The following is a 23,151-nucleotide window of genomic DNA, read 5'->3' on the forward strand; positions in this document are numbered from 1 at the left end:
TAGTAAAGTAAAAAAGAAATAATTAACATGTGTGCTCCAGATGCAGGAACGATGACTCCACCCTAGTACCTAGCCAAGGGGTGGAGGAGGGATTCATTACTGGCTTAGCAAGGCTGCTTTGACTTTTGGGGATTCAGTCTTCTCCTGGATACTTGCATGTGTATACCCACAGGAAGAGGCCCCCCGGAGTGCATTAATGCCAACTGCATTAAGACCAGTGGTGTAGCATGGGGGCCCCACTGGGAAGGTTGCCCTGGGCGCAAAATTGCTACAGTCACAAAATTTCAACACCTGGTGCTGCCTCAATACAGTTGCATGCTTCCACTGCTGGGCTCCGTTGAAAACTGCTTCTCCATGCGAACCAGGAAGTGACCTCTCCAGACAATGGAACGACTCTTCTTTTCTTATCTCTGCAGCTGCTATCTCCTGAGTAATGCAGACGCCGTTAGGCAGTTGAATGTGCATGTGTACTCTGTCTGTTTCCCTCCCTCCCACCCACTCATCTGCGCAGCCCCGAGGGCTGGCAATGCATGCTATGCCACTGGTTAAGACAAAGGAAGCTGCATCTTCAAAGTCTATGCCTATACCAACCCATGGGGCTACCCCTGGTTTTCTCCTACTGCAAAATGAATTCTACCATGCTTCCTTTCCATCAAGCTGCAGTGGTGACCCCTACTTGGAGGCTGGTCCTTAGCCATGAGATACGGCCATCCCAGAAGCGGACAGGCAGTCATTATTTACCCTTTTATTTATTTCAGAATATTTGTAAGCTGCTGTCTACACTTTCTGGTGGTGGCTCTCTGAGGTTTCAGGCAAGGAGGCTTTCCCAGCCCTGTCTGTAGATGCTGGACGTTGAGATTGGAACCTTCTACATGCAAGGCGAAGGGACGTGGGTGGCGCTGTGGGTTAAACCACAGAGCCTAGGACTTGCTGATTAGAAGGTCTGCGGGTCGAATCCCCGCGACAGGGTGAGCTCCCGTTGCTCGGTCCCTGCTCCTGCCAACCTAGCAGTTCAAAAGCACATCAAAGTGCAAGTAGATAAATAGGTACCGCTCTGGTAGGAAGGTAAATGGTGTTTCTGTGCGCTGCTCTGGTTCGCCAGAAGCGGCTTAGTCATGCTGGCCACATGACCTGGAAACTGTACGCCGGCTCCCTCGGCCAATAAAACGAGATGAGCGCCGCAACCCCAGAGTCGGCCACGACTGGACCTAATGGTCAGGGGTCCCTTTACCTTTACCTTACATGCAAGGCAGATGTTCCACCACTGAGCTATGGCTCTTCCCTTAGAATCGTAGCAGTGTATTACAACAATAAAAATGCATTTATTATTATTATTATTATTATTATTATTATTATTATCATTATTATTACTACTATTACTGCAAGTCTGCTCAGACATATAGTTTAGATACCTACACTGGTTTTTTAAGTTTTGCTGAGGCTAATGTGTGTTTTAATGACCCCCCTTTTAATGACAGCCCTGTGGATTTGGGCTGTGTTTTTTCTACAGCAGTGATTCCCAAATTTGGGTCTCCAGCTGTTTTTGAACTACAGTTCCCATCATCCCTGCTCACTGGTTCTGCTAGCCAGGGATGGTGGGAGTTGTAGTCCAAAAACAGCTGGAGACCCGAGTTTGGGAAACACTGACCTACAGTTTTATTATGTGCACCACTTGGAGAGCTCTTTGATTAAGTGGTTTAGAAAATCTTTCTCAGTAAATAAACAAATAAGAACAGTGCCTCGAAGAGAATTTTTATTTACACATCACATGTGCCGAATGCAGCTAGAAGTACACAAAGGTTTAACCAGAGCTATCCATAATCTTTTGTGCGACCTCAGTTTTATTTGACGCACCTCAGAGAAGTTTGTTCTTGATGTAGGAGAGGAGCCTTGGAATGGCATTTGAGAAACTATACTTCTGAGCCACCCCCAGCTCTCTGCAGTTCAATCATTTGGAAGCTGCATGTGTACCACACATGCCCTGACTTTGAAATAAACTCAAATTGTTCTGGCAAACTGAGCACCCTTCATAGGCATCGGAGCAACTGAGTGTTCTGTTCTAGTGGTGGGTGAGAATAACTGACTTCTGGGAGATTTCAGTAGTTGCCTCAGGAACATTTGATAAGCATTCCCAGGACCAATGGAACTGATGAGTGGAAGGAGAACAGATCAAAAGGTAGGGAAAGAACAGGAGAGAAGATCCACCAACCACAAGGTGAGAACGCAACATGGGCAGAACTTGTGCTTGAATAACCAATACATTAATTAATCCGGACCAGAAATCTTCAGGAAAACAATGCTAACACTGACAAAATGGTTTTAGACTTCGTTCGGCATCATCCATTCCCCCGTGATGTCTACATCAGCTTGCCTCTCATCCTGATTTCACAGAGATGTATGTTTCCCTGTCCCTGTTCTGGCCATGGGGACACCATGAATGGCAATAATTCTGGGGCAGAGAGAAACTCCTTGTGGAACTACCAATCTTATAAGTCATGTAGACCCCATGGATCTAAGTGGATCCTGCATAATTAATCTGAGCCTTGAAAAGCACATAGAGATGAAAGAGGAAGTGAGAAAGAGTGTCATTCTTCCAACTTCCTCTATGTACTTTCTGCAGATACCCACAGATTCAAATTCCACCCAGATCACAGTGCTCAAGCTATGCAAGGAGGGAGGGACACCACCGGGTTGGAGTTAGCTTCCTTCCCTGCTGTCACATAGTAACATAGTAACAATGAGAAATTAATTGTCCTTTAGCTCCAAGGCACAGCTCCTCAATATATGAGGCTTTGCAAAATTCAGGAAGTGAATTCAGGCTGCCAAATAACCTGTTGCTTGCAGAATAAAGCAAAAATGATTGAAAAGAAGCCGCTATCATTCATAGCTGCTGGATATGTCATTTTTTCCCTCATAATTAAAATGTGGATGTTGTGGAGGAAAATGGGGTGGCATTCGAAAATGATGGTCCCAATGGCTTATCTTGTTCTAACCCGGCATTAAGTTCCATTTCTCATTCAACATCGTCTCACAATGAAGAGCAAACCATTGTATTTGCAAATGGGCACCAATCCTACAAAGTGAGGGCTTTGTTGAAGTGTTTCTGGGCATGTCTTCACCCTCTCAGTTCCATTCGCACTTGATGTAAGCTAATTTTGCATTCTGCCTTTTTTTTGTTAAGTCCTGGTCTCATTCTTCATATCTTTTTCCAAAATGGATTCAGAAGAGTCTTCTTGGACTTTTTCTGCAAAATAAAAAAAGCAATTGGAAAAATGATGGTCCACAGAGAGCCAAACAACCCTTCATGCAAGAGACTGGGTACAACTCAACTTCCATTTTTAACTGAAATGAATCTACAATGGACAGCCAATCACTTTCAACCAAAAGTTGGGGAGGTACATTCCTTTCCTTCTGCTGCTCCCTCCTTACCCAAGTTTTGATAATTTTAAAAGGGGTATACCTAAGATGACAGGGACGCGGGTGGCGCTGTGGTCTAAACCACAGAGCCTAGGGCTTGCCGATCAGAAGGTCGGTGGTTCGAATCCCCGCGACGGGGTGAGCTCCCATTGTTCAGTCCCAGCTCCTGCCCACCTAGCAGCTCAAAAGCACGTCAAAGTGCAAGTAGATAAATAGGTACTGCTCCGGCAGGAAGGAAAATGGTGTTTCCGTGCACTGCTCTGGTTTCACCAGAAGCAGCTTAGTTGTGCTGGCCACATGACCTGTCTGCGGACAAATGCCGGCTCCCTCGGCTTATAAAGCGGGTTGAGTGCCGCAACCCCAGAGTTGTCCGCGACTGGACCTAATGGTCAGGGGTACCTTTACCTTTTTATACCTAAGACGGGAAGGTAAGCGGCGTTTCCATGCGCTGCTCTGGTTCACCTGAAGCGGCTTAGTCATGCTGGCCACATGACCCAGAAGTTGTATGCCGGCTCCCTCAGCCAGTAAAGCAAAATGAGTGCCGCAACCCCAGAGTCGTCCACAACTGGACCTAATGTTGAGGGGTCCCTTTACCTTTACCTTTACCTTTACCAAGATGGTTGCATCCCGGTGGGGTAGAGCGAGAGGTCAGCAGGAAGGAGCCAGGGAGAAGCAGGAGGGAGTGGAGGAATAGATAGCGAGAGGCGGCGGTGAAAGGAAGTGCAGGAAGCAGACATAAGCCAAGGTGACTAGGGAGAAGGGCTGCCATTGATACAAAAGAAGACAATAACTCTAGGGAAGAGAGAAGAACTGGCAAGCCTTTCACCAAAGGAGCCATAAAAAGAGAGCTAGATGAAAGAAAAGGCCGAAGAGATGGACTAGGGATGGATTAATATGTCAATTTCAGTTTCTCCTTTTTTCCAATTCTCACTTCATTTCTCCACATTCCCACACCAGTTTGCATTGCCCCCCTACACACAATAAAACACCAAAAACAAATTCCTCATGGAAATTCATCAACATTGTAATGCAGATTTCTCCTATTGTATGCAATTCTACAATACAATTTGCCCCCAAAACAATGCAATTTTGTAAGTTATTTGCACTAATAGATGCACACTTCCCACTAAAGGGAACAGCTGGATAACTGCATTACAAAATTCAAAGAAGTGCAAATTTTGAAGCGTGGCTGTGTTTTGGTCCTCACATGGTTTCAAAAAAATGAGAATTAGGAAGGCTCACCATTCAATGTGAACTTTCTCCCCCATCTCTAGAGGCGAGAGTAACACTACCTTAGCAGGAAAGCTGATTCTGACATAGACAGAGCGGGCAGAACTTGTGTGCCTTGTTGTCCACTGGAAATATTGCCAAAAAATGCTACAAAGAGGAACTGGCATAGGACCCCACTGCAGCAACACTATAAATGTGACAAGACCTAAGTCAGTACTAACTGTTGATGAACTGAGCCCAAACTTCTTCAGCCAAAGGACCTGGACTTACTTGAGAGTGTTGAGTTGAATATATGAGCTGCCAGGAAATCGCAGTGGTGGGCAGGAGACGGCTTCCTGATCTCAGGTGGCCCTGCGCTGATGTGGAAGAAGTTGTCCTCTGTGGCATTGTAGAGCGGCCATTGCACCTCATTGGGCACAGACCCAGTGGGGTTCCTGTGGAGGAAACAAAAAAAAAAACCACAGTCCAGATCCAAATCTTTTTTTTAAGCCAAAGGCCATTGTGACGTTAACATATGAGAGTGCTGGAGGTGAAATAGTTAAACAAGTTACCCAATCAGAACCCAGGGGGTGGAGTCAGAGGGACTATAAAAGCAGCTCTGGGAAGTGGGAGTGAATTGGGATAGAGTCTGTGGGTAGGTTGAGTTAGTGTAGAGAAATAAGCTGAGTCAGGAACAGTTAGGAGATGGAAAGACAAGTAAATATCTGAGAGGTGGTTTAGTGAGGGAGGGCAGGTAGAGGAAGTTATAGGTCTGGATAGGCACCCTATGATTGTAATTGACTGATACCATTTATGAAACCACACACTTGTTAAACTGCAATAAATAAACAGAAGTTTATGTTCCAATTCTAACCTGACTGGACTCAGTATTGGCCCAGGTAGGGCCTGGGTGGTGGCAGTGAGAAATAAAATGTGGCGCAGGGATCAAAATCTTCTTTTTAAGCCAAAGGCCACCAATAGCACAAAACAAAGAGAGAGAAAATCACTCATAGCATTATAAAAACAAAAATGGCACGTCTACACTGCGATAATAGCATACTACAAAATAAGTGAAACCCTATCATTTGACTCATTTCCTCAGGGCCCCGCTTTCATTGCTTGGAATTGTGCTGGCAGTCAACCCTATGAGATTTGGCCCATTCCTTTTTATTAGATGGAATTAGAGATAGGAGGCCAGCTATATCAAATACGATCCTGTGAGTCTAGCTTCCCAGTAGCTCCTCTTCTGCCCAATCCATTTTGTTCCCCATCCACTGTGCTTTGGAATTCTGTCTCGGCCACTATATTATTTTTATTTCTATCCCACCTTTTCCCCAGATCAGAACCCAATGTGGCTTACACAAATAAAAACAAGCACACAGAGATAAAATACAATATCATATAAAATATAGTTTTTAAAAAGTAATTAAATTCTAATAGAATTAAAACAATACATAAGCAAATCAATTGGATTACAGATAGTAAAAATCTATATGGAATACAAAGCGGTGCAATATGAAATACACTGCAGCTGGTGGTTCACGCTAACATTAGCCCTGCTCCACAGAAATCCCTCTGATTGCCCTAATGTACCTGGAAAAGGAACACTATTCGTTTTTGCCAAGGTAAGTATTCCCCAACACTTTGATTATGTGCTTTTTGTTATATATGGCAGGAGAGAGCTCCTAACATTCAGTCATGGGTAGAAGGTACATGTTCTTTTGTATTAATCTCTGGCAACAGTTCCGGGAAATCTAAATCCAAAAAACTAATCCGAGGCTTTCTTTTCTCCTTCCATCAACCAAAAAATAAAATCAAATCAAATGAGAACCCTGCTATGGTAATCAACTTATGGCCTAGAAATCACGGTCATATTTCATCAGTGCCAAACGTGTCAGCCAAAATAGCTGACATTCCATCTTCAACCATCTTTTGCAAAGGTTAGTTGGTTATTTCAACTCACATCCCACCATAGCCCTGAAATTGCCAGTGGTAATAAAAATATGATATAGCATGTTGCTGTTTTTTAAAGTATCAGTAGGGTTTTTTAAAAAACAGATAAGCAAATCAAAAGTGCATATCAGTCACATTAAAACATATCAAGGCCAGCTATTATTATTAATAATAATAATAATTTTTGTACCTCACCCATCTGACTGGGTTGCCAGTTCAGACTGAGCAGGGGGGGAAATCCCTGTCTATTATTATTTTTAATAGCATTTGTTTCTTCAGAAGGTCTCAAGACCCCAAGAGGGTGAAAGAGATGGTTTGGGAAGCTCCTTATACATAACTGGACCCCTATGTCCCTGGAATTGAGCTAGGGGCTTTTTCCAATTAACAGGCAGTTTGTGGTTCGAGGACCCGAACCCCGCGCAGTGGAATGACAAAAAGTGAGGGCTGGAGGCTGGCGCCGCAGCAATTTAGGCTGCTGTACACGCCCCCTTGAAGGCACCTGGTTGGGTGCCTGGCCGAGGGCGTGGGCGCCAGCCAGGTGGGTGGGAGGCAGGGGGCAAACGCCCCCTGCTTGAGGCATAGTCCGACTCCCGGCCACAACCACTCCCCTCTCTTGCAGGGAGGAGAGTATTTGCCAGTGAGAAGAAGGGGGAAAAACACCAAAGGAAGATACATGTCTTTTGTTTAAGACAGGGACTGGGAACTGTCCAGCTGTCCAGCTATTTGTTGACGGGAACTCCAGCTCCCATCAGCCCCAGCCAGCATGGCCAATGGTCAAGGATGATAAGAGTTGTAGTCTAGCAACATCTGAAGGGCCACAAGTTCTCCATCCCTGAGTTAGGCATTTGAGCTTTTCTTTAAAACCTGCCCCTCTATACTGAAACTTGATGTGGCAGCGCCCTTGTCAAAGATACCAAGGAAAGGAATGAAAGACCTTGGGAGGTTCAGGCAGAACCTTGGGATGTAGAGTGCCCAGAGCAAGGACTATCAGACTATGTCTAGAACATCCAGGGTCAAGTTGATGGAATGAGTTGTGTTTGAGGCTCTAGAACAAGAGCTGTGAATGCCTTACCCGCTTCTAGCAAACTCCGCCCAATAGCGCATCATCTTGAGGCTCAAAGGGGCGTCAGCTTCCGTGTTTGTTTGATTTACCCTCTGTAGCGACGACAGAGTTCCAAACAGGTAAGGCACCTCAACTCCATGGGCTGCTCCCATCCACTCCTGCCAAATGGAGCCAGAGATGTGGTGGTTGAAGGAGTAGGTGTACACAGGGCTCCCACCTGCTGCCATCTTTTCAGCAGCTTCAGCCAATGGGCACAAAAAGTAAAAATCTCTGCACAGTTGGACCATGGCCCCGTGGTACTTTTCTGGCCCATGGCCATCTTCAGCATACTTCAGCGCTACAGTCTTGGCAACATCTTCTTCCAAAGACATTTCGAACAATGTCATTGTTTCTTCCAAGAGCTGCTCCCAAGTTGACGTTCTGTCATCTATGCGATCCAAAAGACCGCTTAGTGCAAAGACAGACCCATCCTCGCCGGTGATGCCTATGAGCAGTGGTTTTGCCTGAAGGAGCCCACTCTGCAGAAGTTTCCTTGGCTCATCCAGAAGGAAGTCCCCATCTGTGGTGGGGTAGAATCGATGCATCAAAAGTTGGAACATTCCCCTATCCATTTCCTTCTCCTGTAGGCAGCGCAGCGCCACACTGTGATTCCGATCGTCGCAGCCCAGCCGCTGACTCGCTTTCAAGGAGCGCAACTTGCAATGCTCAGGATCCTTCCAAGCCCAGGGTGCATTGGGAGCTCCACTCTGCACCACAGCGCGGGCAAAAAGGGGTTGGCTTGCAGGTGAGAGGAGGTGAAACCCCACAGAGGCTGCTCCCGCACTGTGGCCAAAGAGGGTCAGCTGAAGAGGGTCCCCACCAAAGACAGCTGCGTTCTCCTTCACCCACTTCAGAGCTAGCTGTTGGTCCCACAGCCCCATGTTTCCTGGGACCTCAGGTGGGAGGAACAGAAAGCCGAAGAACGCCAGCCGATAATTCATGGAAACCACAATGATGTTCTCAGTAGCAGCCAGATGTGCCCCGTTGTACAAGTCTAAGGAACTGGCACCAACCAGAAATCCCCCGCCGTGGATCCAGACAAGGACAGGAACCGGTGCAGAGGGCCGCGGGTGAGGCACCCAGACATTGAGAAAGAGACAGTCCTCTGAATGTGGCGCGTTGGCAACCCACATTTTGTTGAAAGGCCATTGAAAATCGGTCGTCTGGAAGCAAGCCTTTCCAAAGTTGGTGACCTCCAAGACATGGCTCCATGGCTGGTGGGGAAGGGGCTTTTGGAAGCGCAGCTTCCCCAGGGGGGGTTCAGCATAAGGGATACCGAGGTAGGAAGTGACAGAGGCCGAGCCAACCGGGACTCGCTTGCCTTTGATAGGGCCACTGCTGGTCACCACCACAGTGTCATCTTCAGAGGCAGAGCTGGAATTCAGGAGGGAGAGGAAGAGGAAAAGGCCCAAAGATGCCTGGAGGAGAGTAGGCATTGCAGAAGCTGAAAGAAAGGTGACCCAGGCACAGTTACACCTTGGCTCTGATCGAAAGCAACATACACAAGCACCCCCTCCCCTTTTTAAAATAAAAAGCATAGATCCCAGCATATTGACTGTATTGTGTGGGAGAAGACAAGCGAAAACCCTTCTCTCCACTCAATCCCCTTCTGGATATCAGTGGATTATAGATGTGTTTTTAAAAAACTTGGCATCAGAGGGACAGCTTCCATGTGAGTACTGGGAATTGCAGGTGGACTGTTGTTGTTATGTACTGAAGTTCTCACCCTGGCCCAGCAAGGGGATACTGTAGATAGTTTTCACTCAGGTCCACATGTGCAAATAAGGAATTGAAAGTGACGTTCAGTGATTGGATAGCTACAGAAAGTTGTTACTGTTGCTTTGTAGTGGAGCTCTATATAAGCAGGTTGGCTGAACCCTTCAGTTCAGTTCTGTTCTGGCCTGTGAATAAAGAAAAGCTGTTTGAAGAATCGCTGTGTCGTCTGATATGTTCACCCACAACTTAACAGTTGTGCTCTAGTCCTACTTGTGAGCTTCCCATAGGCTTCTGGTTGCTCACTGTGAGAACAGTACACCAGACTAGATGGGTCATTGGCTTGATCCAACAGTATTTTTATTTGATGGGGAGGGAGGGAGGAAAGGAGCCATGACAGTGGGATCAATGCACACCTCTACCTGGAGCCCACAAAAACCAGCACTGATCCTGAAAGCATAGGAACATTTTAAATGTACAGTTGTACCTTGGAAATCGAACAGGATCCATTCCGGAAGTCCATTCAACTTCCAAAAATTTTGAAAACTAAATTGCTGCTTCTGATTGGCTGCAGGAAGCTCCTGCAGCCAATCAAAAGCCACGGAAGCCCTGTCAGACGTTCCGCCTCCAAAAATAGTTTGCAAACCGGAACAGTCACTTTGCGACGTTCGGGAGCCAAAGTGTTCGGGAACTAAGCTGTTCTAAAACCAAGGTACGACTCTATCAGCAAGCAAACATTCACAGAAGTCCAATAAGAGAGGTCATATATCTATTGTTTGGGAGGGCTGTTGGGGGGTTGCTGCTATTGCTTCTGTTGCTGCTGGTGGGTTTTTTTGGTGTGTGTTTTTTGTTTTTTTGAATCATTATTTTAGATCTTGTGATTTATGTGAAAATTGTTCAGTTTGGATGTATATTTTTTGACATTCTTATTTATTGTTTCTGTCTACTTTTGTTCTGCATTTTTCTCATTTTTCAAGCCACATGCAGCATGGTTTAAATTGTGGCATACAAATAAAATTATTTATGTATGGACGTGCACCAAATGCATGTTTGTATGTCGACAACAATGTTCACCCAAAAAAAGAGCATACACATGTCTTTGCGACAATGTTTTTGATGGTACCAATTTCACCTTACCAATCTTCATACAGAAGGAATATTATTCCAGTAAAGATGAGCAGGTCTAGGGGAATGACAAGGCCGGTCGTGTAATTCCTTGAGCTGGAATCTTCCAACATCTGACTTTCCACTAAAGCTGAAAGTGGGCAACTGACTTTGAACTCCTTAACAGAGACGTTGCAGTCCCCTCATACCTTGACTTTGTTCACCTCTTTCTCTTTTTTTTTCTTTTGAGGGAGCAAGTCCCAATCCGCAGACCCTCACACGCATATGTCCAAGACTTACAGCATGATACAGGGTTAACTTCCCAAATGTTAAACAACTGGAACAAAACGAAGCACGAAGCTATGGTGCTAGAATGCAGGATTCCTGACTTCCTTTCTTGTGCCACGTTTGCTGTCATCTCCCTCACTCCCAGGCTTAGTCCCTACTTCTCATCCCACTCTTGGAGGCATCTAAACCTTTTGCATCCTGAAGACTCACCTCCTTTATCCCCAGTGGGGTTTTGCTGCTCCTTGGTGTCCTCTACAGCTCAGTCCAAATGGGAAAGGTGGATACTGAGGCTTCTAGGACACTTCCAGCTCTGGCAAATAACACCCAGTGAGAACGCAGCTGCCAATATGTGTGTATGCAAAGGGCAGTGACCGCCAGGCTCTGCCTTCTCCAGGGGACGAGGCATGTTAGGTAAGAGTACACATCAGAGGGCACAGAGGGAGAGCTGTAGCGTGCAACAACAACAAAATGGGTTTCATGGTTATGCAAAGTCTCTGGCCTTTTGGACATAAGGAAATGCAAGTTATTAAGTACAGTGGTACCTCGGCTTAAGTACTTAATTCGTTCCGGAGGTCCGTTCTTAACCTGAAACTGTTCTTAACCTGAAGCACCACTTTAGCTAATGGGGCCTCATGCTGCGCCGCCAGATCACGATTTCTGTTTTCATCCTGAAGCAAAGTTCTTAACCTGAAGCACTATTTCTGGGTGAGCGGAGTCTGTAACCTGAAGCGTATGTAACCTGAAGCGTATGTAACCCGAGGCACCACTGTAGTGGGTTGACAAAGCAGACAACACAGAGATTTCTCCAAGTAGTTCTTTATAAGTAAGCTGGAACTGAACCGAACTGAACACAGCTCAGCCGGCCTGCTTTTATAGGCAGCCGGCTGTCACACTGTAACAACAACAGCCCAGGGTTTCCCGCCTAAATTAACTGGCGTGGACCTGAGTGAAAACTACATACACAATCCCCCCTGGTGGCCAGGGTGAGAACTTCAATACATAACACAAGAACTGTATATGTGAACATAGGCAACCGTGGACAGGCATTGAAGAACATCAAAAGCCAGGTTGAGTTTGAATAGTGAGGGCAGGTGGATCTTTATTTATTGAGCATAAATTAAATTAACTGGCGTGGACCTGAGTGAAAACTACATACACAATCCCCCCTGGTGGCCAGGGTGAGAACTTCAATACATAACACAAGAACTGTATATGTGAACATAGGCAACCGTGGACAGGCATTGAAGAACATCAAAAGCCAGGTTGAGTTTGAATAGTGAGGGCAGGTGGATCTTTATTTATTGAGCATGCAATGTCCCCCAATGAGATGTCCTGTAGCAGGGCCATATCAAGGCTTGTTGCTGCCTGAGGTAAAGGACAAGATGGCTGAAGTGCTGGGGGTGTTTCCTGTGTCCCCGCAAACTGGTCAGTTGCAATCCTCCTTGAAGCAAGTAAAATCCTCAGTGATACAATGGGTCATAATATAGATATGGAAGCATGGAACGATTGTGGAATATGGATATAAAATTTAGAGCATGTTATGATCCAAGAGAAAATTATATGAAAATGATATATCGATGGTAAATTGGCAAAAAAATGTATAAATCCAAATCAAATAAGTGTTGGAAATGTAAAGAGAAAGAAGGTTATTTTTATCATATGTGGTGGTCTTGTAGTGAGGTTAAGGGAAGTATTTTTTGACGTTTTTATTTATTGTTTCTGACTACTTTTCTTCTGTATTTTCCTCATGTTTCAAGCCACATGGAGCATGGTTTAAATTGTGGAAAGGTGGCATACAAATAAAATGTATGGACGTGCACCAAATTCATTTTTGTATGTCGACAACAATATTCACAAAATAAAGAACATACACGTGTCTTTGTGATAATGTTTTTGATGGTACCAATTCTCACCTTACCAATCTTCATACAGAAGGAATATTATTCCAGTAAAGATGAGCAGGGGAATGGCAAGGCTGATTCCCCTTTTTTTGCAATTACCGCTCACACATCAAGCAGTGGGCAGGGTTTGCGACCCGGCGCAGGCTTCCCGTTCCAGGGTGACACCTCTGCCTACTGGCCGGCGCTCCACCTCCTCCCCCGCTAGCAATGGTCACAACTTTGGCGGTTTTAGACCTTGATCAGTATCCTATAGTTTGGTTTTGGATTTGATATCCCGCTTTATCACTACCCTAAGGAGTCTCAAAGCGGCTAACATTCTCCTTTCCCTTCCTCCCCCACAACAAACACTCTGTGAGGTGAGTGAGGCTGAGAGACTTCAAAGAAGCGTGACTAGTCCAAGGTCACCCAGCAGCTGCATGTGGAGGAGCGGGGAAGCGAACCAGGTTCACCAGATTACGAGTCAACCGCTCTTAACCACTACACCACACTGGCTCTCTTTGGAATGGGGGGTAGCATTATTATACAGCCCCATGTGGTGTCATCTGCAGGGCTTGTTAAAGGGTTGCTTGTGGGAGTCACTAGCCCTGAGTGGCGGTGAAAGGTCAAACTACCAACATCAGGTGAAGTGGGGGGCACGCTGTGTAAAATCTCATTTCACAGTCCCCTTCACAGCTGGGGCTGAGAGGGTTGCCGTCCAATGCCTAAGCCAAGGTTTCCTACATCTGAAATCGATAAAGTTGTGGCCTAATTTTATCCCATATGTCATTGTCATGTCTCCATGTTTCGGGCTGGCCCCCCGGCCGGGGGGTTAGCGCATGGGCTGGCAAATAGAAGCAGTACATGTGTGTCTGAGTATCACTTTTCTGTCCGTATTTTTACTTTTTGAAACATGGCAGCTTGGAGAACCTTTTATCAGCTGGTGTTCCTTCTGCAGTTGCGAAGAGTTGATCTTCCAGGGGGGCAGTACCCAGACTTTGGAACGCCCTACCCATTAATATTAGTCAGGAGACTTTGCTGCATTATTTTTGGCACCTGCTAAAACTTTCTTGTTTCAGCCAGTAATTGTCACAGGTGAGTCATTTTAACATGCAGTTTTAACAAGTCGTTTTATTTTACGTATACAGTTTTAAAGATCGCAGACTTTACCAACATCTTTTAAAATGATGTTCCCTTGTTTTTCATGTTTGCTCTTTCGAGCTACTTTTTAAATAAATGTTTCAGATTGCCCTTAGAAAACCTCTTAGAGGTTTTCTGCTGAAGAAGTGGCATATACCATATTTTTTGCTCTATAGGACTCACTTTTTCCCTCCTAAAAAGTAAGGGGAAATGTGTGTGCGTCTTATGGAGTGAATGCAGGCTGCACGGCTATCCCGGAAGCCAGAACAGCAAGAGGGATCGTGTTCTGGCTTCTGGGATTCAGAATATTTTTTTTCTTGTTTTCCTCCTCCAAAAACTTATGATGTGGTGAAAAATACGGTACATTTTGTTAAATGAAAACTTAAAAGATTTGCCCCTGTTCTCGCAGTGACGAACCAGAGGCCTGTGAGAAACTCTCAGGCAGAACCTGAGCACGATAGTAGTCACCCCACTTGTGATTCCCAAGGTTCAGAGAAGGGCAAAGTTCTATATTTGCTCCACTCGCTCACCCCCTCCTCCTGCTCTCTGCCAGTTCGATAAAGTCCCTGGTTTCTTTTTCTTTTTTTTATTTCAGAAAACATATACAGTGGTGCCTCGCAAGACGAAATTAATTCGTTCTGTGAGTTTTTTCGTCTTGCGAATTTTTCGTCTTGCGAAGCACGGTCAAGTCGCACCTGCACCTCTTCAAGCAATGCACCCTGGGTTTTAAGAAAAAGGAAACAAACTTGCAAGATGTTTTCGTCTTGCGAAGCAAGCCCATAGGGAAATTCGTCTTGCGAAGCAACTCAAAAAACGAAAAACTCTTTCGTCTTGCGAGTTTTTCGTTTTGCGAGGCATTCGTCTTGCGAGGTACCACTGTACACTGCTTGATTGTAAAACAAACAAACCCTCAAAGTGATTTATAGAAAGACAAAACAAGAAAAATTTCCAACCCTACTTGAAAACATACAGAGGTTATAATACTCAAACAGATTGAAATGACCTCAGCTTTCTTTAAGGTAACAAATAATCTGGAAATAAGTACCTAACAGAGAATGAGAAAGGCTGCTGATGTATCCAGGACCATTAGGTGGAGTGAGACAATCACCTTAGATGGCAGATGCTGGGGAGATGGGGAGATTGAGTTCCATCATGCACACACACACACAAAATTCCTCCTGAGGGCCATGGTAGGTATGAGCAAATCTGTCACTTTCAGTTTCTCCCTGTTTCTATCTCCCACTCCCACCCCCACCCCCACCCTAGTCTTCAGTTTTCCACACCTGTTTGTGATTTGTTTTAAAATAACCTCATGGAAATCTATCAGCATTTTAGTGCAAAATTCTCCTGATACGTACAGTTTTATGCAGGTATGCATACAATTTTTTTAATGCAATAATCTTCATATTTTGGCACAGCAATTTCCCCTAATACATCACACTTTTTTTTCTTGATAGTTTCTCCAGTACATGCCTTAACCTAGGGTGTGCTTTTTGTTGGAGACTGGCATTGCAAAATCCGGAGAAGGGCTGATTTGGAAGGCTTATCTGTTTCAGTTTGCATGCTGTTCCAGGAAGTGTGAATTAGGTGTGTTTGCCTTTAAATGAAAACTGACTTGAATTTCTCCCCCACTCCTCCCCACTGCGTATTCTCCTCTCTTCAAGATCAGAACTGTGTGTGCACAATTGGCATCCATGTGCAAGAGCCCGAGATGCATAGAGTTTTCTGGGGATGGGAATCCTGATTAATCAGGATTTCCATTCTCAAGGAGGAAACAGGTGTCTTCTAGAGACCCCATTCATGCATTTGGTGCTCAGAGGTATTGAATGCTTGAATAGGGTTTACATTTTCATTCAATTCATATCTCAGCAGTTTGTCTGCTTCCTCACTCAGCTTTGCCCCCCATGAACTACTACATCCTTTGTTTTCTTTTTAACATTTATTTTTAACATTTATTCAAGTGACAATACAGCGAGTGCGGATTGGAGCGACCAATCTGTGATATTGTGGCAGTGAACCAAACAGTCTTGAACAGCTACATCCCAAACAGTTGTGTAGTGTTTCGTAACATGGCTAGAGGTCCCACAGATTGTGGGCCTAGCTAACCTGTTCCTAAAGTGTGGTTTCCATTGTCTTGGGTCTCATTCTTCGGACCTTTCTCCAAAATGGGTGAAGTGCTGCCTTCTTCAGAGACCTCAGAAAAGGTTTTCTAAAAAATAAAGAAAGAAAGGAGGAGGAAAAGAACTGATCAATAGAAGGTCAACGAAATCTTCATGCCCAAAATCTTAGTCTCTTGACATATTAATCTACTGGCATACTCTCTTGAGCCAATAAACTTTGTTTGAAACCTGGGAAGATGGAGGCTCTGTGGGTAGGTGGTTCCCATGTTTGAGAAATTGGCAAGTTACCTGTTCTGGATGGCTGTGATGGCCTGGGATTCCGAGTCTGAGAGTGAACCGGAGGAATCCCAGCCGGCACAGGAGTCCCCGCCTCCAGGGCCGGCTGAACTGGGGCAAGGCCTAGATGTTGAGGAGCCTGCACCTGTGCCAGATCCTCAGGGGCAGGCACCAGGTGAAACCATTCTGGCCCCAGAGGTGCCAGTGTCTACAGGTGAGCCTCCCCTGGGGCCCAGTAACCCTTCGGCCTCTCCTGAACTGCAGAGGCTTAGGGCAGAGAGGCGAAGGGAACTGGTTTCTCCCAGGAGGAGTGCTCGCCTTAAGGCCAGGAGAGGAGGGGCTCCTGGGGGCCGGGACCGCCCCCGGCCTTAGAAGAAGATAAAGGTCAGGCAGCCCGGTCCCAGGTTGCGGGAGCAACGTCGTTGTGGAGTACCTGCTTTACCCAGACCTAGAACTGCACTCCCAGTGTGCCTGTTCCTCGCCCGGCTTCCTGCTTCTGCCCTACCAGTGTTCCTGTTCCCCGCCTGGCTTCCTGCTGCTGCCCTACCAGCGTTCCTGTTCCCCCGCCCGGCTCCCTGTTTTGGACCTCGCGTCTCATCTGGTGATCGTCTACCCTGCTAGTGACTCTGGACTGAACTTCGGCTACGGTATTAGTACCTTTCCCCCCCCCCCCCGGGACCAGCACAATGGCATTGCGTGGACAGGCGGAGTCCCCAGATCCCGCGCGGTCCCCCGTCATGTGAAATAACGACTCATGACAACGTGCTATGGGATTAAATTGGCCTGCACATTAAATTGGCCTGCCCTGAGGATTCCCAGGTAAGATCCTCCCTCTATTGTGTGGGCAGGTAATCCCTCCCCTACCTGGCCTGGTCTCCTTGGCAACGCTTCCCCCAGGTGGGATTGGACAACTGACTGAGGTAGGCGGAGACCTCCAGGTATCCCACCTGAGGGAAGGCAAACCAAGCCTATGCTGTTGGAGCCGCAACAAAGGGCACCCCCCGTTTTAAGCGTGGAGCGGTCATTGCACTCCTACTAAAAAACCAGGTGAGTAGTATAGAGGTGCTCCTAGAGGCCTCTGTAGCTAGGAGTGCCTTTTCCCAACTATGTCTGATTTGCCAACTATGGCCATTCCTGGACAGGGATAGCCCGTCTACTGTAGTCCATGCATTGGTAACCTCAAGGCTGGATTACTGTAATGTGCTGTATTTGGGGCAGCTGAGGCAGAATGCTGCAGCCAGACTTTTTTTTTAAAAAAAAATACTCCTACAGTGATGATAACAAGGCTTTCTGGTTCGCAGCCTTCAGCCACCATGCATCCTGTAGCAGAATGTTGTGGGAACTTTTCTAAAAATAGGGAGGGGAAATGGATGGGGAACTTAAGATCCTGCAGTTGTTGTTGGTCTGATAGTCCCGATTTGCCTCTCCCGGTTTCTCATTTCTCCAGATAACATAACTATCTGTGTGGTTTTGTTTGGGCGCTTCATGTTCTTGCTGTTGTTTTCATGTTTCGTAACTGTTACTAAGGGATTTGGGATGTTGGGAGAGTGACCACTGGAGGGCAGGTAAGCCAGTGTGGGAGGCAGAAAGGAGGAGCCTTGAAGCAGTGAATGAAACATACTGCTATGGGGAGTTTCACACTTCCCCCTCTATCCTCTATCCAGGACAGCAAAAGGCATTACAGTGGTACCTCGGGTTACATACGCTTCAGGTTATAGACACTTCAGGTTACATACTCCGCTAACCCAGAAATAGTACCTCGGGTTAAGAACTTTGCTTCAGGATGAGAACAGAAATCGTGCTCCGGCGGCACGGCAGCAGCGGGAGGCCCCATTAGCTAAAGTGGTGCTTCAGGTTAAGAACAGTTTCAGGTTAAGAATGGACCTCCAGAACGAATTAAGTTCTTAACCCGAGGTACCACTGTATCAACAATCAAGGACACTTTCTAGGCCAGGCAAAAACAAGGGGAGTGGGTGTGGGCTGGAGAGAACTGCAAGGGCCAGTTAGAGACATATACAGGACCCATATTTTAGGTTCCCCATCCCTTTTCTAGAGCATTCTGGATTCCATTATTATTATTATTATTATTGTTATTATTATTATTATTATTCCCTGCCCATCTGACTTGGTTGCCCCAGCCTATCTGAGCAGCTTCCATTATATATAGAAACACAACAAAGCATTTCAAAATAAATAAAAACTTCCCTATAGATGTCTTCTAAAGGCTGTGTAGTGACTTATCTCCTTGTCTTGGAGGTCACAACGGGAGCACAGCTGAGCAACTGCATACACTCCCACCCCCAGAGGAGCCCCAAATTCACCTGCTTCTGTCGCATTTGAAAAAAGAGATGCCAGAAAACCACAGTGTGAGGCAGGTGACCTCCGTTTGGGCTGGGCTGCCTTTCCGCCGATATGAAAGAAGTTCTGTTCTGTGGAATTGTAGACGGGCCACTTCACTTCACTTGCCTCTGACCCAGTGGGATTCCTGTTGGGGCAACAAAGAAACCAGAGAGTAAAGAGCGGGTAATCAATAAATAATACAAGATAGATGATGATGATGGCGATTTTTTTTATTTATACCCCACCCATCTGGCTGGGTCTACCCAGCCACTCTGGGTGGCTCCCCACAGAATATTAAAAACATGACAAAACATCAAACATTAAAAACTTCCCTAAACAGGGCTGCCTTCAGATGCCTTCTAAAAGTCAGATAGTTGTTTATTGCCTTGATATCTGATGGGAGGACAGGGCAGGTGCCACCATCGAGAAGGCCCTCTGCCTGGTTCCCTGTAACCTCACTTCTCGCAGTGAGGGAACGGTCAGAAGGCCCTTGGAGCTGAGCAATGGGGGTGAAGATGCTCCTTCAGGTATACTGGGCCAAGGCCGTTTAGGGCTTTAAAGGTGCTCAGAAATGTACTGGGAGCCAATGTAGGTCTTTCAGGACCAGTGTTATATGGTCTCGGCAGCCACTCTCAGTCACCAGTCTAGCTGCCACATTCTGGATTAGTTGCAGTTTCTGGGTCACCTTCAAAGGTAGCCCCACATAGAGTGCATTGCAGTAGTCCAAGTGGGAGATAACTAGAGCATGCAGCACTCTGGTGAGACAGTCTGTGGGCAGGTAAGGTCGCAGCCTGCGTACCAGATGGAGCTGGTAAACAGCTGCCCTGGACACAGAATTGACCTGCACCTAATAGGAGGATGATAGACAGACAGACTCCAACAAGTGAGAGATATGGTCTGGGATGGAAGGCTCATGATGGTTGGATAGAGAGGCCTGGAGAATCACCTTTCTGTCCGTCCCCCCCCCCCCCCTCGACTGACATTTCCTACTCTGCCTCTGCAAAATTGAAGCCTTTTGCAACAATAACATGCTGGGAAATGAGTGCACATTTCAAGCTGAACCACATTCATGACTTGCACAGAGATCAAAGGCAGCCTCTAGGACACAGATAAGCAGGAAGTGTTTGTTTTACGACGCGGAGGGATTAATGCCTTACCCGCTTCTGGCAAAGTCTGCCCAGTATCGCATCACTCGACGGCTCAATTCAGCATCCTCAGCCGCCGCCTCCGATTGGTTTGTTTGCGACTCGGATGCCATGATTCCAAACAAGTAAGGCAGCTCAGCTCCGTGTGGTGTTCCTGCCCACTTGGGAAAAGCGGGAGAACGGTGGTCGAAGTAGTAAACATAAACTGGGCTCTCGGCTCCTCCGACCTTTTCAGCAAACTCAGCCAGTGGGCACACAAAGAAGTAATCTCCTAAAAACTGAGTCAAGGCCATTTGGTACTGTTCTGGCCCATGGCTCTCTTGGACGTACTTCAGTATTGCAGCATTGATGGCATTTTGTTTAGTTCCATTTTTTACTGTTTGATTCACCCCTTCATAGAGCTGCTCCCTGGTAAGTATTGAATCGTTTCCTATGATGCTAGGAAATAGCATTAATACCATATGTGACCCTTCGTCAGCACTGACACCAGCGAGAATGGGTTTGCCCTGAACGCCACCAGTCTCCAGGAGCTTTTGAGGATCGTCTGGGATGAACTCCCCATCGGTTGTCAAAGAAAACATAGGTCCCAGGTCAGAAAATGCCTTGCCTTCCTTTCCCTGTAGGCAGCTTACCATTGCACTGTGGTTAGCTGTAGGACACCCCATGAGGTCACTCACATTTACCGAAACTCTGAGGGCATCTTCAGGATTCCTCCAACCCCAGGGGGCATTGGGAACTCCACTCTGAAGCACAGCACGGGCAAAAAGGGGTTGGCTGGCCGGTGAAAACAGGTGGAAACCAACTGAGGATCCTCCAGCACTTACACCAAAGAGAGTTATCTGGGCTGCATCACCACCAAACACAGCTGCGTTCTCACTCACCCACTTCAGAGCCAGATGTTGGTCCCACAAGCCAGCGTTTCCTGGGACATCTGGTGGCAGGTACAGGAAACCCAGGGTCCCCACGCGGTAATTCATGGAGGCCACAATGACATTCTCTGTAGCAGCTAGGAATGCCCCGTTGTAGATGTCTAGCGAGGCTGTGCCACTAATAAATCCCCCACCGTAGATCCATAGAAGGATGGGCACTGGTTTGACTGGTTGTGGGTTGGGCACCCAGATGTTGAGAAAGAGACAGTCCTCTGAAAGTGGTGTGTTGGGAAATAATATGGTGGAATTAGGTAGGAAATCAATAATTGCCTGGTGGCAGGAGTTGCCAAAGGTGGTGGCCTCCAAGACCTGGCTCCACGGCTGATGTGGAACCGGCTTCTGGAAGCGCAGTTTGCCTATGGGGGGCTCAGCATAGGGGATGCCCAGGTAGGCGGTCACAGAGCCAGGGCCAGCTGGGAGCCGTTTGCCTCTAATAGGACCGCTGCTGGTGACCACCACAGTATCGTTTTCAGAGGCAGAGCTGGAAGCCAGGAGGAAGAGGAGGCAGAAGGAGGAGGGTGAAGTCCAGAATCGAGGCATAGCAGCTGCAGGTGAAAGAATAAGAATTGGGGTTAGGGTGGGGAACACAACAATATGTTATTATATATTTCTTTTAGAAACGCTGCAGCCACATGGCAGTCTATTCTGTTCTTCAGATGTTTCCCAGACTCTTGTTTTCCACATTGTATTTCAGCTTTCACGTGACATACAACCGCTTCTGGAAATCTAGTGGGATATGGCGCATGCTTAGTGCATTTCTACTTTATTTGCAAACGGATTTTTTCCCACCCAGAAGCAAACAGCATGAAAAGTGGTGCTAAACTTGCACCATATTCTGCTACATTTCCAGAAGTGCCAGGGATGTGGGTGGCACTGTGGTCTAAGCCACTGAGCCTCCTGGGCTGGTCGATCAGAAGGTCGGCGGTTCAAATCCCTGCGACTGGGTGAGCTCCCATTGCTCAGCTTCTGTCAACCTAGCAGTTCAAAAGCACACCAGTGCAAGTAGATAAAGAAGTACTGCTGTGGTGGGAAGGTAAATGGTGTTTCCGTGCACTCTGGCACACATCACGGTGTTCCATTGCACCAGAAGCGGTTTAGTCATGCTGGCCACATGATCTGGAAAGCTGTCTGTGGACAAACGCCAGCTCCCTCGGCCGGCTCCCTTCAACCCCAGTCGCCTTTGACTGGACTTAACCATCCAGGGGTCCTTCACCTTTATCCTTTTTTACCCAGAAGTGCCCTTCATGTGAAAGCTCAAATGAGGTGCAGAAATTAACAGGGAAACAGCATGAAAGAAAACTGCGATGTGAATGCAACCCAAGTTAACCATATAACAAGATGGGGAATCTGTGCCATTCCACGTGCTGTGGGATATCAGTTCCCATCAGCTTCAGCCAACATGGCCAATGGTCAGGTCATTAATGCAACCCAGGATTGGAGGGCGGGGGGAGACCAAGGAAACAATACCAGGTTTTTTTTTAAGAGAAAGAAAGAAATGGCTTGTTGATTTCATCTTCTCAAGAATTCTCAATATACTGGTTGCTGAAGGATACTGTGTGAGAGGCAAGGAAGTGAGGATCTCCCAGTCTGGGAGAAGATTGGGAAACTCCCAAGTGAAATCTGGGAGTCTTCACTTCCTTCTGTTTGGGATAAGGCCTAATACATACCTGTGAGAGAGGACCTTCTTTCTTTCTCCTTTTCTCTTCGTTTTTATTTTTGTTTAGATCAGTTTGCTTTTTAATGTAATCTTATTATGAAAACTTTTAACAAAACCTTAATTATAAAAGATATTCCCATCTACAACACAACCGCACATTCTCTGCAGTGGCGTACTTACCAAATATCTTTGCTCTGGATGCAAGAAGGGGGCACTTATGGAGGCTTCAGACTGCTCCTTGGGGGTGCTGCAAGGAAAGCAGTTTCACCCCTGCAGTTCTTACACTCCCTTCCCCGTCTTTGAGACTGATGTGTTGGTCGCTGGTGCTCCTTTTGTATTGCAAGGCCCGTGTGGCAAGAGCATCTTCCAGGAATTGCAAGGCTCCTGTGTTATGTTTCATGCCCACATCCGGGTGCCCTTAAGCCACCAGGTACAACTGTCCTGAAATGTGACATTCTTTCTTCTAATGAATGTTGTTTCACCATCACAACCGCCAACATTTTAAGTCACCAAGAATTACGTAACGTTTTAACTACTGGTCATTCAATTGGGTCTTGCGTCAGAGCTAGCATCAGAATTGCATGGGGGTGAGGGGGTCTGAATGATTCCGAATTCCATCCTCTAGTTTCCTTTGGGCCTGGTGATGAGGGGGGGAAATCCATATACAGTGGTACCTCAGGTTAAGAACTTATTTCTTTCTGGAGGTCCGTTCTTAACCTGAAATTGTTCTTAACCTGAAGCACCACTTTAGCTAATGGGGCCTCCCACTGCTGCCGCTGCACGATTTCTGTTCTCATCCTGAAGCAAAGTTCTTAACCTGAGGTATTATTTCTGGGTTAGCGGAGTCTGTAACCTGAAGGGTCTGTAACCTGAAGCGTCTG

At 46.5% G+C, this 23,151-nt stretch overlaps 1 protein-coding gene across 1 annotated transcript; it reads right to left on the reverse strand.

Annotated features, from left to right (window-relative positions):
• Positions 1-1,736: 1,736 nt before the first annotated feature.
• On the reverse strand, positions 1,737-21,158 carry LOC308465107 (uncharacterized protein). Its single transcript, XM_080984953.1, has 5 exons — positions 19,697-21,158; positions 18,521-18,684; positions 7,652-9,125; positions 4,918-5,081; positions 1,737-3,244 (listed from the first exon to the last, which is right to left on the reverse strand). The coding sequence occupies exons 1-5, from the start codon at positions 21,151-21,153 to the stop codon at positions 3,177-3,179; spliced, it is 3,327 nt and encodes a 1,108-aa protein (XP_080841079.1). The 5' UTR covers positions 21,154-21,158; the 3' UTR covers positions 1,737-3,176.
• Between the last annotated feature and the right edge of the window lie 1,993 nt (positions 21,159-23,151).

Source organism: Podarcis pityusensis, assembly GCF_964106645.2.
Source record: "Podarcis pityusensis genome assembly, chromosome: 2".
NCBI classification, from domain to species: Eukaryota; Metazoa; Chordata; class Lepidosauria; order Squamata; family Lacertidae; genus Podarcis; species Podarcis pityusensis.

Bases quoted from the DNA above. Each gene is read 5' to 3' on its own strand.
- LOC308465107 (XM_080984953.1), bottom strand. From the start codon at position 21,153: ATGCCTCGATTCTGGACTTCACCCTCCTCCTTCTGCCTCCTCTTCCTC. The intron at 18,685-19,696 runs GTAAGGCATTAA...TTGCCCCAACAG, and splicing joins GCAGACTTTGCCAGAAGCGG to GAATCCCACTGGGTCAGAGG. The intron at 5,082-7,651 runs GTAAGGCATTCA...TTTCCTCCACAG, and splicing joins GCGGAGTTTGCTAGAAGCGG to GAACCCCACTGGGTCTGTGC.